The 15,173-nt window shown below is 40.9% G+C and overlaps 2 protein-coding genes across 2 annotated transcripts; both read right to left on the reverse strand.

The window, feature by feature from the left end:
- Positions 1 to 1,557: 1,557 nt before the first annotated feature.
- On the reverse strand, positions 1,558 to 8,224 carry chic1 (cysteine-rich hydrophobic domain 1; the record flags this gene model as incomplete). Its single annotated transcript, XM_080745734.1, has 6 exons — positions 1,558 to 3,262; positions 3,383 to 3,442; positions 3,936 to 3,992; positions 4,450 to 4,605; positions 5,553 to 5,607; positions 8,097 to 8,224. 6 exons carry the CDS (start codon positions 8,222 to 8,224, stop codon positions 3,212 to 3,214), a joined length of 507 nt encoding a protein of 168 aa, XP_080601860.1. The 3' UTR covers positions 1,558 to 3,211.
- A 2,288-nt stretch (positions 8,225 to 10,512) lies between these two features.
- cdx4 (caudal type homeobox 4) lies at positions 10,513 to 13,229 on the reverse strand (the record flags this gene model as incomplete). Its single annotated transcript, XM_080746790.1, has 3 exons — positions 10,513 to 10,761; positions 10,888 to 11,033; positions 12,773 to 13,229. 3 exons carry the CDS (start codon positions 13,227 to 13,229, stop codon positions 10,513 to 10,515), a joined length of 852 nt encoding a protein of 283 aa, XP_080602916.1.
- Positions 13,230 to 15,173: the final 1,944 nt, after the last annotated feature.

Raw genomic sequence — 15,173 nt, forward strand, 5'->3', positions numbered from 1 at the left:
CATCACTCATCTGAAGTGCCACAAAGGGTAAGTGGTAAAGGCAAGACCCCACAGAAGAGGCTGGTGAATGTAAATCCTGCGGCTGCAGAGCATGCCATGGACAACTCAAGGACAACTGCTTTAAATCAGTGTTTTCCAAACAGTGGGTGGGGACCCATTATTGGGACCGGATTAAACATCCCTTTTTTATTGTTTCCTACAATTTGTTATATTATTTGAAATTAATTAAAAAATGTTCAACTTCATACATGAAAAAATTAATAATACATGAAAAATGTGCTATTGTTACGAGTTTGGGTACTGAGGAGACAGCAAATTTCTCTTTTGAATCTATGCCTGCTTTAAAATCACCCAGTAAGGCCCCATGGTGCAAGATTGTATTTTTGAAGAAAATAAATATATATATTTCAAATAAAAACACCTACCATAATTCATGTTTTGTCTTGTTTACAATTTCAAATAAATATAATCACTAGCTAATCAATAGCTATGCCTATGGCTGGCCAGGCTTACCAGTCCAGTAGCCTACTATAATAAAATAGTCCAGTGTACATTGTAGAGACAGAGCGTTCATGGCTCAGTCTGCCCCCTAGTGCACAGACTCTGTCAGCTCCAGGGATGGTTCAGGTTCTTGTTATTGTGGCATATTAGTAATGCCACAATAACAAGTCCATCAAAAACAATTTGCCCCTGTATGCAGCATGCTGATGATGTTCCATGTTGAAGCATAAATTTGCAAAGTTGAGTAGATATTATTTGATGACTGAGCATTTGCCATTCCATTATTGGAGTACTTTCAGACACATCATGCCTGCAATGAAAACTTCTGTCCACATCCCCAGCTCAAATAGCGAAGGACAATGTAAAATGAAGAACAAAGAGGTCCATAAATGTAACTAAAATGAGACCCACTCCTGCATACAGTGGATTGATTTATCTGAAATCTGGCCATGGTACCATGGCCTTAAAATTGTTAATAGCAAATTTTACACATCCAAGTAATTACAGGCAATCTTGTTAACGTGTCAGTTTAAGACCTTGTTAAACATGACAGATAGCCATGTCTACATTAAGTGGAAGGAGGCTTTGGGGAAAGTCTATTACTTTTTCCCCTTCAGCAAATGGAATGGTTTCAAGTGAAAAACACGACAAAGAAAATCAAGAATTTTATTTCCTCTCTCCATAGGGATTTAGTCATCATAAACATTTACAGGAATTGTAACTGGGACAATACTGGGAGGAGGCTTTAAAATGTTACCAGTATAAATACAGTCCGGCCTGTACCGTGGTTCATTTACTATTCCAGAGGCACTCTAACAATGCAATTCATTGCAAACTCTCCGCTAGGACTCGGGGACAACAATACTAACACTGGGCAGAATGAGTAACAAAGGAATCTTTAGCCCATTTAGAACGGGTACACATTTTGTGTTTCATTATTTTATGCTTTAACTATTGAAAAATAGCAGATATACAAGCTCACAGCGCGGCACCGAGTGCCGCGCTGCGAGCTTGTAGATCTGCTATTTTTGAAAAAGTTGTGAAAATGTGTGCAAATCTTTGAATACATGTATTTTCAAAGCGAACGTTTAAATTTTGCTTCTGGGTGGTTCCTGGAACTAAATATTTTGAGATGGGGGTCCGTGGCCAAATAAATATCATTTTGGGAGTCCTTCACATGAAAAAAGGTTTGAGAATCACTGACATAGTAGTCTCTCAAGAACAGACTAACTGAGGTCCAGTTAAGTGAAAAGTACCTTTTCTTTGACGATGGCTGGCCAGATTGCTGACATAGAAACATAGGTTTTTCAAAAAACCTTAGAAGGATTCAAAAGACACTTATAGAATCGGGTCAAAATTCTAATTTTCACGATTTTTCTAAAATAGCAGATCTACAAGCTCGCAGCGTGCACTCGGTGCCGCGCTGTGAGCTTGTATATCTGCTATTTTTCAATAGTTAAAGCATAAAATAATGAAACACAAAATGTGTACCTGTTCTAAATGGGTTAACACTGGGCAGAATGAGTAACAAAGGAATCTTTAGCTCAATACGTCATGTATTGTAGAAGTATGTGCTTCAGAACACAGCACAGGGAAATACAAAACTATAAAATAAACACAAAGCTGTAATAAAATAATTGACAAATGATGAGAATGGAAGTGCACAGCTCAGATCATTGTGTAACCAACAACACGTCATGAAGAGATGCAGACGTCTCCTGTTCAAATGGATGACACTTGACTCAACATCATCTCCTTCATTGGCAAAAAAATTATAATCGCGCAACATGCACTACTAGTGTCATAAGAATAGTCAAGACATCAGATATACCACAGTCTGAAATCCTGACATTTTGATGAGCTCAAGTGCAATTATCAGTCCTAACTCTGGCATCACATACATTGTAATGTAACTATATGGCTTACTAGGTAAACAGGTCCATAAAAACTGGAAAGGGGTACATACTGTTAGACATCTTTCATAAAACAAAACTATGGTACAGCAATATATTGGCAGACCAAACTAAATAGCTAAGTAACGTTATGTAAACAATGGTATACCACTGTACAGCTTACTCTAACATGGTATTTACAAGTCAAGTTTTTTTTTCTCTCCTTTTTTTCTAGCTAGTTCCCATGTACAGAGGGTCAATAGTAAGGGAAAGAAAAACACATAGTGATGATGACGTACACTGTACTTTAGGCAAAGTCAACCATCTCGTCTACTTGCAAAGAACTAGGACCAAGGAGAGGAAATTCAACAAACATTTGAACTTGTTGATCAGCCCAATACCTTTCCCCTCCTGTTACATGAATACATATATTTTTTTCAAATATATAAGGCAAGGATGCATACGGAGGTTGGCGGCATACAATTCTTTGCAAGTGATTAGAGACAGAATTGACGGGATATAGGTCAATAGTTCTTTGGGGTAAATGCACTTCTTTGAAAGTTTCGAGATTCACATATTCGTCATTATGTAACAAAGAAAGATTTGAGTGCAACTTAGGGAACGTGTCTATTTTTGTCAGGATATGTGCAAAATCTGCTCTAAAAGCAAAGTGACGGCGTTGCAAGTTCTACTGTACAAGGTACTGGGAGTCGCACAGTATCATCTCAAGAAGACACCAGTGCAACTTATTCCAACATATTTACAAGGCACTAAGGATAGGAATCAAGGGCCACACATCCAGTCTTATAACCGCCTCCTCAGTCCGGTCGGAATATAGGATATTTGGGTAAGAATTCTATAAGAATTACCTATGAAAGGAAACAGTAAAGGTTCAGTATAAATGCCATTGCCATAATGAATCCCAACATGACAATAATGTGCATGATAATAATGTTTGTTTTGTAGTGTCAGACTGAGCCTTTACTTACGTATTCCATCATATTGCTGCTTTCACATTTTCTTTTACTAAGTTTCCAGTGCAGCCCCAGCTGATGAGAGGAGATAGGACACACACATTGTGAATGAACAGACACCATAAGACACACACACACACACACACACACACACACACACACACACACACACGCACACACAAAGGAAAATCTGTCTCCCCCTCAGTGTGAAGGGAATTTGGGTAAAAGGCTGTCTGCTTTTGCCGGGGTCAAATTGTGGCCAGACACCCTGAAGAGCTTCCTTTATGTCTGTGCACAGCAACTAGCGGTAATTTGTTGCTGTGAGACAAAACAAAATTACATGGCATTTTACTGCTGACCTCATGGTCTGCTTGGACCCAGAGAAGACCATGATTAGGCTGAAATAGCTTTGAGCTGAAAGATTACTTGGTTTTGGTGGCAAAAATGTACAAGTTAACAGTCATCATCCATCAATGAGGTACTCACTACTCACACAACACTTAACACTAACAAAGACAATTAAACACGTTCAAACAGGTGCTAATATGCAATGTGTCTTCTCTCTTACCTTGTGGTATAATCGGTTATTTTCCCACTCTAACAACTTTTGAATGGATCGTCTTGTCTGTAGGGGGAAATGATAATTTTATGTTTGTCTTGCTTATTGTAAGTCACTCTTGTTAAGGGCGTCCGCTAAGTGCCTAAATTGTAAATATGTGCATACGAGCACGGAGTAACAGATTAACGCCTCATTCGTGCGCTGACTTTAACAGATAACAGTAAACAACCACAGTGTTTGCATTTATAGACTGTAGTCCCCTTTTACCAGCCAGCAATTTCCACTTTGTTGCCAGGAAGACTTGGCAGTAACACTGCCTTTAAATGACGTATCACTCTTGAGCTGGGCTGGAGCTGTGGAGTGTGAATGATGCATCATTTCTACACAGCCACTAATTGATCATGAGCTGTTATTGGCCTCTACGCTTCGCCTGGATTGCTATAATAGTCCCAGAGCAATTAGTGCTGATTTAAGGGAGAGTTGAAGTGTGCAGCACGCGCCACAAGGATAGGCTGATACTTACTCTCTTGTTGAGGCAGATAACGGGCCATAGACTGCAGCCTACTGTACAGCAGCAACACAGACAGCCGCAGAGAAGCCACTTCACATTGACAGGCAAGTTCTTCCTCAAACAAGCATTCACTCTACTGATGCTGGTTTTGAACTCCTCTGGAGCTACCTAGAAAAGGAAGAAGAGACGTAAGACTATTAAATGCCCACTTCCCGGTGGTTCATGGGTAAGCACTTTTCACAAAACGGCACGAGGCAGTGAAAGAATTCAAAGGTGTTTCCCTGGTTGCATTGAGTTGAGATTCCTAATTGCTCAAAAGAAACCTGTCCTCAAAGGATCAAAGGGATAGCCTTTGGAAAACAAACAGGTAGATAGTTGCAGATGTTGTTCAGAGATGAGATATCTCGTAATAAGTATGCCTCTAACTCGCTAACCAAGATCTAGAGACTATTCAGGCCGAGGAGGGACTCGGAGGAGATAAGCTCAGTGCCTGTGGCAGTGCCGGCCAAACAACATGAATGGATGCTCATTCCTCGCCGAGTCTGTACGCCATAAAACAGGGGTCGTAATCTTTTATGACAGGATGCAAAGGTCTCTTTGCAAACAGCCAAAGACCTTAGAATAAAGCCCAGCAGGGCTTGATCTGCACCCTTCAATCATCATAATTGTGACCTCGTCCATCACATGTCACCCCCGGTCACAATACTGACGGTACATTTTATTGCCCAACACTTCCCTCTGTCCGATCTTACCCCTACAGCCTTTTTGTGTTCCAGTGTCCGACCCAGGAAGCTTTCCTTTCTTGTGGATGGCACAGTCTTTATTTCATCATTTTATCACCTGGAGTTGTACCTTCCCAAACACCAGGGTCCCTGCCAACTGAACTCCAAAGGCGGCTTACTCATTTACAGAGCTCCACTACAACACATTCAGACTCTTTGGATGCACTGTGCTGTGTTTCTCTAAATGCATCTCCTCGGATCAACACCAGTCCAAGAGGTTTGATCAAATGTCCAGAAGGACAATGGATTCACCATGGTCTTGATTGCTTAATTCAACCCACTTGGAGTCAACAAGACATTGCTGGAAGTGTGTGAATAATCCAAAACAAGTACCTTTCCTGTGAGGACGGAGGGAAACTCTGCATCAAATTTGTTGCTCAATCCAAACCTGTAAATAAATAAAAAGTCAAATGTTACATTGATTTCAGAATTAAGCTTTATCCAAGCACATTTTGTACACACTCACATTCCTACAATCTTAGACACTTTTGTCAATGAATGCAGAACACCAGCAAACTAAGGCTCTATTGTTTGTTGTCATGAAAAGGCTAAATCTGAAGCTGCTCCGTCCACTGACAATGGAGACAGACTGGATCCAGGCCAGGCTGTTTGTGTGTGAATGTTAAAAGAAGCATGTTTGGGCCATTTAGATCAGTATCTAAAGAATATTTTCCCAGCATTAACTGGCTTTTTATGTCCAGGACCCCCAAATTATTATGTATTTGGCCGCAGACCGCCATCTGAAAGAGTTTTAGACAGGGAACCCCATACACGATTTGTGCTGTTAGAATGTTTCAAATTATATTCCAAATTTTTCATATTTAAAGGGGAGCAAATCACTGTTTATATTCACACTGATGAAGGCTGGATAGCTAAAATGTTTGTCATCCTTGTCAATATGAGGCATATGGAAAATAAACAAATGGACTTTTCTTTCTGGGCGCGACCCTCCATGGTTTGATTTGTTACCTTTTTGTTTGAAAACAGCAAACAGGGTTTAAGTGTGGAGTCTGGGAAGTGGACACCCCAAGTGTCCTTGAGGGGTTTCCAGGTGGTCCCCAGCTAAATGAGTTCAAAAATCTTCTCTTATAGACTAATCCATAGAGCGCTGCCCTTAGTTGAGGCACTGCTAAGCGGTGCCCTTAACACCGCAGTTATGATTGCCGCACTGTGTATTCATCTACAGTAGGGATGGTACGATATGAAAATTTCAGATCACGATTATTGTGACAAAAGAAATAGTGATTTACGATTTTATCGCGATAATCAAATCTATTATCCTGGGGTGGAACATTTGCCAAAAAATAGACGATCTACAAGCTCACAACCTTGTAGATCGGCTATTTTTTGGCATTTGATAGAGAGTGAAAAAAAAAACTATCAAGTATGTATATTATAAGTACCTTTTTACCAATTATAGAGGGTTTAAGTGGTACCAGATATGCAGCTCAGCAAGGGGAATTGATCCCAGTGCATGACGTAGCACAATATCACAATAAATTCAATTTCCACGATACGATTATCACGCTAAACGATAATAACACATATCGTCCCATCCCTAATCTACAGGAGAGGAGACCCTGCCTTTTTCAATGGGGGTCCGTGGCCTAGTAGGCATACATTTTGTCTGGAGGTCCTTATATATGATGTGTGAGAGAAGCACTCTAATGTCACATCTGTCAAAAACTATTCAGGCTAGATAACTGACAGCTTGTAAACAAAACGATGCAACAGATTTATAGGACAAGTGCCTGGGGGGTGGTCTATTAAAGCTCAATAGATATTACATCATCCTGTCAGTCATGATGATGATGATGGTGATTATGATGATGTTACAGTTGAACAGAATGGAGTGCATGATGATGACTGATGTGTTAGTCATCAAACATGACGACAGGCACGCAGCCGACGCTTCTGGTTAAACGTTACAGCACACATGACATTCATCTAAAGTTAATTACCTAGTAGTTAACGGTTAACTACCTTACAGTCGTTCCCTGGGCTGGGCTGGCGGACACACACACACACACACACACACACACACACACACACACACACACACACACACACACACACACACACACACACACACACACACACACACACACACACACACACACACACACTGCTAGTGCAGTGGCTCCCGAAGTGGGGTCCGGGGACCCCCAGGGGGATCTTTTGGCTATGTAACTCAGAGAGTGTACAAATGGACCAAACACTCTAATAGAAGTGCCATTAAATGGGGGTCTGTAGCCTAATGCATGTCAAAAGAGAGCTGGAGCTGTAAACATCTCTTATGGGGGGTCCCTCCCTGGCATATCTTTTCAAATGGGGGTCCACGGGCTAATAAGTGTCGATTTGGGGGTCCTCGACATGAAAAGGTTCGAGAACCACTGTGCTAGTGAGCACTAAAATGTCACATCTCTAGCCATAAATTATAACTCTTGTAGAGTGCTTTTATTTTATAAAATGTCCCAAAATAAAAGCACTCTACAAGAGTTATGATTTATGGCTAAGGTTATCTCTATTCTCTACCTCAGTGGTTCTCAAAGTGGATTCCAGGGACTTTGCAGGGTCCTTTAGGTGGTTCTAAATCGACCCATACAAGTCTGTAACTCTGACAGTGTACAAATGGAACCAAATGAACCCGTCATCCATTTGTACACTGTCAGAGACTCAGAGAGTTATGGGGAGCCCTTGAAACGTGAACGTTTGAGGAAACACTGCTCTGCCCGCAGCACAACAGTCATCCTGCCTAATAGCGGTATTATAAGCTGGTTGTTGTTGTGCTTAGCGTTAGCTTCTTTAGCAGCCAGAGGCTAAAAGGGACACAAAACACGGCAGAAAGGGACGTCGGAGGGCGGTCAGGCTGCTTACACTGTGATGTGTCCGGCCCCGCGCATCACCACGGGCTCGGGGCAGTACCGAGGCAGGTGCTCTTCGCTCACTACGCGCTCCTCTTCCTCCTCGTCTTCCAACTCATAAATGGTATCAAAGTCCGCCATGTTGGAGCAGCGACAAGACGCTCATGATGACGTCGGAGTCAGAGCAAGGCTGTGAACGCGCACGTACTGGGCGAGAGCGCGCCTCGCTCCTAGAGGAGCAGCTGGAGCTTGCTGCTGCTTGCGTTGGGGAGAAAAAAGAGCTGATCTACAAAGTATCAACGCGTCGCACCGGGACGCGTTGATAGCTTGTAGATCTTTGGTTCCCAAACACTGGGTCGGGACTCATTTGTGGGTCAATTTTGTAATGGGTCCCCGGTCCCTTAATTCAGTGGTTCTCAACCTTTTCAGGCTGTGACCCCCAAAATAATCGTATTTTAACTGGGGACCCCTGACGAGCACTAGCCTTACATTAAGACGCGCCGGTAGTTGCTTCTGCTTTGCTGACGTCTATAGACGTCAGCAAAGCAGAAGCAACTACCGGTGCGTCTTAATGTAAGGCTAGACGAGCACTAGGAGTTGAGGCATTACATTTTGTATAACATGGTTATATTGTGAAAATAGCAGATCTACAGGCTCACAACGCGAGTCGCGCTGCAAGACTTTGTGAGCTTGTAGATCTGCTATTTTCACAATTTCTGCCTCTAATATTTGGCCAATGTTTAATTTGTCGTTTTAGTGGTATTAAAAAGTGCTTACATTTTAGAAATGTGCAGATACCCTCCACGAACTTAAACGTTATGTTGGTTTGTTTACTGTTGAGTGAGAAAACAATGTTGCACATTAAGTGAATCATCTGGGGACCCCCCAAAATATGTTGGGGACCCCCCCGGGGGTCCCAAACCACAGGTTGAGAACCACTGCCTTAATGTTTCGTTTCCTACAAATGATTATGAATTCAAAACACTTTCACCCTCGGTGAAGCTTTGTATACACTGTATCTGGGTTAATAATCGGATGGGATTTAGTTCCTTCAACTGTATTTAGTATACTAGCCAGGCCTAGTTGTGATGATAACCCACTGGAAGTTATGCTGTTCAGGTTTGATAACCTGAATTAAGCAATGATTTAATATTAAGCAATGTGTCAAATGGCTTGCAGACTAAAATGTTTACAATTATGTGATTCAATCCATTTGATCAACCCGTGACTGGACTGGTCTGGTTTAAGGAGCTGCTCTGATTAGTAGCCTAATAGCCTACTATATTTTCCATAAAGGCCTGCCTGTGCCACTCATAGGCCTATATAGGTGCCAGAGCCGTCCAAATCATATAGGAAACCAGAAATGCTTCAGCAAATGAATGCAGTGCATTGCCCGTCAACGTAAAGCTTATTTGAGAATTTAAACATTACTAGACCCCAAAATAAAATATTCTTATTTGTATTAACTCGATTAATGTTTGCTATCTAGAGCTATTCAGAGCATTTTAAATAGCATATAGACCATACAAACAATATGGTATGCAAACGAATGCTTTATTTTGTCATTGTATATATCAAATTTGCAATGCTCAAATAAAGATTTAGGCCTACTGATCTAGTCTGCATGCAGATTAGCCTTTTTAAAGTTTGTAGGCCATTAGGATACATTATAGCATGTTTTAGGGCTACTCCACATTGACAAATAAAACTGCTAGAATAGCTTCTACACTTTGAATGCTGGCACCATTTTTGCAGAGGTTCCGATTAAATAGGCTTGAAGAAATTAAGGCAAATGGCCAAAGAAGATCCAAAGTGATTTGAACTACAGTTGATTCTCATTTTATTAACAAACACATATATTCGTCAAAAAACATACAACAATGATATTTATAATAAACTCGGACACAAACAATTTAAAGCACTTAATTGTAGTCAGACATGTAGATTTTTGCTTCTTTTCTTCAAATTATTATTTATAACTATTCTATATGTAGAAAAAAAAACGAAACGATATTTCAAGAGCCTCCAGCGTTTCGTTGCTATATACATCATCCATCCAGCATTTCGTTGCTTGCTAGAAATCATCTTTTTCCTCGACATCAAATAATCTAATAGCAGCAAATCCATTGTTCATTGAATACATAGGACCACAATGGAAACAAGTCTCCAGGACTTGTCTTGTGTGTGTTATCCTTTTAAGCCTTAATGTATTACAGTAGGCCTATACCACGTGCCGTTTACATTTCGGACTAACAAAGTATTCAATCAATCAATCAATCAATCAATCAATCAATCAAAATAGAGTGTTGCTTAAGGATGTCTGGAGTCAATCCCCTGTATCCAAGTTCAGGAAGGGTCCTCTCATACAGTCTCAGCGTGGCGGAGTGCTCAGTTATGTTCATAGTTCGTCCCCCCCAAAAAAGGCGAATTTACCGAGTCACAGTAACTTGCTGTATATTAACTTGCTGTATATTCCTCATAGGTGGCAAGGCGCTCATTCCCGGCGGCGGGTACAGAGAGCCGTGAATATCCGACGGGCTGAGCGAGCCTGGCACCGGCAGGGGACTCACTGAGCCCGGGTCACTGTGCACCGATCCTCCGCTGCCGTCACACTGGCCCATCTTCTTCTTGATTAATTTCCTCTCCTTCGCCCTGCGATTTTGAAACCAGATTTTCACCTGCGAATGCAAATAAAAAGAAATGGTTGTTTTAGAGAATGTTGGCTTTAGGCCTATATACATTGAACATGGGCTTGAATGTTTTCATATTATTGAGCACTGCAGCACTAAAGGGCCAAGACATACCTGTCGTTCCGATAGACCCAGGTTGACCGCCAGTTCAGATTTTCTTCTAATAGTGATGTATCGGTTGAAGTGGAACTCCTTCTCCAGCTCCAGCCTCTGGTGGTCGGTGTACACCACCCTGTATTTCTCCTTCGTTCTCGTTTTACCTGCGAATACAATTAACGAATAAAGGTTAGGATACGCATGGCCCAAGGGAACTAATATGTTCACACATCACATAGTCTTTCATCTAATAACTGAATGGACATGTATGTCTCGTTTGTTAAATATGTTACATCAAATGATTTCCAGGCTATCAGTCTATCAGTCAAATCCAGATCGTCCTGTTTTATCTGCAGATATGCTAAATAGGCCTCTGATCTTTGCTTTGATGTCCCTTTGAGAAAACAGCAGTGGAATGCATGTCATATCAGACTAATACCTTAACATCTATTGATATGTTAAGAGGAACACAGGACGCATGAAGCGAACAGGCAAAAAGATACAAATCTGGTTTTGCCCTAATACCCCGAATAAACATCGGCATTCAAGTTCTATGGAAACTACAAGGCCATATTATGATTGGCTTGACCTACTGTTTGGCATGTACAAATTGCGTCATATTATTGCCTACTTTAAAATATAGTTATAGCCTATAGTAGTTTATAAGATTTTATCCTATAAGAAATCGTGTTCTATATTAGACCTATATTATAAGAAACCGATGTTCTATATTGTTATAAGAAATCATGTTCTATATTGCCAGACAGACAACGATGTTTATGGTATTTTAAGCACACTGGTGTCACGCAGGTGTTGGGCCTCTGGGCACAATTGGCTATACCACTTCCACAACAAAAAAAGTAAAAATAAACGTATTAAAATATGAGTCTATAGACTTATGTAAATCTTTATGAAGACATAGTATGCAGTAGGCCTGTGTGTGCTGTGAAAAACGTCACTCTTTCCGGCATTATAACTCCCCAAGAAGAGGAAGAGAGTTTGGTGCATATCAAAGCCAGGAGGTGCTGAAAGGAGAGACAAGCCCTGAATATGACTGAATAACCCTCCAAACCCCGAACAATGTCAACAGGGAAGTCGAACGAACTCACATCTTGTTTACAAGAGTAACGAAATTAGCATTACAAGTGAGCTTGGCACCGATTTCTCGCACCTTTTTTATTTGATTTCCTCCGCAGGAGTGCATGTAGCAGCCCACACAGTAGGCCAAGCGAGAGAGGCCGCTTTTTATTATAAATACAATCTCCTCGTCGTAGGTTATTTACAACATATTTATTTATTATTTAGGTTATAACATATTTTATAAATGGCTAATAGGCCACAGCTATTGTACATGCATTGCATGTAACCTCATGTTTATAACTAATATACCTACTTAGCTAATTACAGGTCAAAGGGTTGTCAGTGAAGCCACCTGTTCCAACAATTTCTGATTTTATCAAGGTTATTAAAATTACATTTTGACCCTTTCTTTTCTTTTATGATGTATGTCGGTATAAGCTAACTTAGGCCAGACATTCGTTTATAAAAGAAAATCCAGTAGAGAAATATATTGCTTGTTTTATTTATTTTTTAAAAGTATTTATTTAATTATTCTATTTTAATTATATTGCCCTACGTATTCTGAACGAATTCTTTACCCATACCTGTGCGCCTAATAGCCAATAGGATGCATCCCTACTGCAGCGCTGCTATATGACAACTGAATATCCCTCGGGATCAATAAAGATCTACATGGCAAGTATAGCTATATATTTTTTTATCATATTTCTCCTCCTCAGAGCTCATTTAAATACAACGAAAACAATCATTACACGAGCATAGGCTATAATACAGGCTACTATATCAGATTATGGTTTCCAGCATGAAGTTCCCGTAGACTCACCAGTGGAAGACGACTGTACAGTTTTGCTCATCCATTGGAATGAATTGCGCCTTTCTCTGTCATCAGGAGAAAGTTGTGCAAGTTGCGCAACGCTAACGTTCTCCGGCGGCGGCTGTAATACCACCGAGCCTGGAGCGTGCATATGGTTGTACTCGGCGGACGAGCAGTAAGAAACCTGCCCAGGAGGCGAGTTGTTCATGGGCGTGGGGAGGGCGTTGGGGGGCCCCAGACCGTACGCTCCCCAGTCCTCCCTCGGTGCGCCGTACGAGGGTCCCCAGCTCGCCGCAGACTGGCTGTGCGTGTGCGTGTCCATGTTTGGCACATGATGGTATCCAGAAAAGTCTGGATATTGTGGCGTGGAAACAAAGTTCTGTGGAGGGAGGTTGATGCCCGGTCGTCTCACGGGCCCTTGGTGATACATGCTGCTCTCCTTATCCAACAGGTATCCCACGTACATGATTTGTAAATAAATAAATACGAAAAATAAATAACGAAAAAACGGCAAAAACTACTAAATAGGCTATTCTTGAGGCGCCATAGTTGCCTCCTATTTGCAACCGCAAACAATCCTTGTGCTGTGTTTCTGATGTAGTCCAGAAGCGTTCCCAAAATGATAGTCCAATCCTTTAGTGAGTTTCACGTGATCTGGCTCCTATGCCAAGGTGGAGAAGGTTTATAGATGCGCCCGCCTGACGTCTTGGAGAGCGCTATCTAAATGAGAATGCATTTGATGCTGCCGGCCCTAACTGCCCCTTCCTGCGACGCGTCATCACCTGACAGTGGGCCTATCCCCAAACATCTGAATAAGCGACTTACATGAATAAATTAACATAAACGCCTTTGATCTGAATATCCTAAAGCACGGGTTCCCAAGCACTGTCTCGGGACCCATGTCTGGGTCGCGGACACATTTGGGTCCCTGAATTTTTCGTTTCCTTCATTAAAAAAAAAAAAAATGATTATTTCAAAATATTTTCAAAAAACATTCCCCCGCAAAAAAGCAAAGTATTTCATGATGATTTTTCAAAATAATTTCATGAATAAATAAAAGCAAAATCTAAGAAATTCCATGAATTAGAAGATAAATGTTTAGTAGTGAAAATAGCCAATCTGCAAGCTCACAGTCCCAGGAAAACGTATAATTTTGGGTCACGGACTAAAAATGTGGGGATAATAGCCTAAACTCCGAAACACTTTTCCATAGTTCGTTCAAAGAAGTCCTGCACAAAGGCCTATATGTGCCTAATTTATTAATTCTACTAATTAACGTTAATACAAAATAATCTTATATTTTCTGCAGCACACCACCTAGTCTTTTTTATTTATTCAAACGTTGAATTGTATAGGCCTAATTGCATGTCAGGCTAATAGGCCTGTATAGTTGCCTAATTTCACACTATCCATTGCTTATAATGAAGTTATTTGCTGTGCATCTGTCCTGTAAAGTTGGCGAACAACAATTAGCCTATTGATCGTTTTCCCGGACCCATAAAGCTGTTATCTTTCAGCATATAAGCCTGCGCATTTGACGCATTAACCTGTTTGTTAAGATATTCGTCTTACAAACGAGGTGCAAAGTATTGAGAAACTTTAATTCTTGTTGGGCAAACCTCTCGTGTTGCACGTTCACACCTCAAGGTCGCACTTCACAGCTAATTCCGGTTAAAAGGAAACTCATTGTAGAGCGACACCCCCCCCCCCTCACCCCCACCCCCCTCACCCCCACCCCCACGACAATGTCATCTTTCCACCTAGGCTTTACACGTCCACATCCCCCAAACTCTGCTGCTGTTCACTCAAACCGCTAGTGTTTGATTTTCCTTGACTTGAAGCCTTTATGGGCCCGTATATAGCGCAGAATTCAGTGGTGGAAAAAAGTACTCAAAATGTGTTTTACTTAAGTAAAAGTATCAATACTGCAATGCAGAAATACTCTGTTGCAAGCAAAAGTCCAGTATTCAAAATGTACTTGAGTAAAAGTACTGGTATTGGCATCAAAATGTAGCCTACTTAAAGTTAAAGTTGTGGATCGGCTATTTTAAAATGCATGTTTTGTAGGCCTAATAATAACCAAAATCTAAAAGTAACTAGTAACTAAAGTTTTCAAATAATTGTAGTGGAGTAAAAGTACAATATTTGCCTCTGAGCTGTAGTGGTGGAGTATAAGTAAAAGTAGGCCTACTGCAAATTTGAAATACTCAAGTAGGCCTAAAGTAAAAAAAACTAAAAAACTAAAAAAAAACTAAAAACTAAAAGGTGTATATACAATACTTGAAAGTGTAGGCTACTTAGTTACTTTACACCACTGCACGACTCGTGTGAGCACCAATTAGGCCTAAATATAGGCTATAGCGAAGCATTTCAATGTCATATAATATAGGCCTACTTTGCAATGGACGTT

This window comes from Nannobrachium achirus (assembly GCF_963921795.1).
Source record: "Nannobrachium achirus genome assembly, chromosome: 17".
Taxonomy (NCBI): Eukaryota; Metazoa; Chordata; class Actinopteri; order Myctophiformes; family Myctophidae; genus Nannobrachium; species Nannobrachium achirus.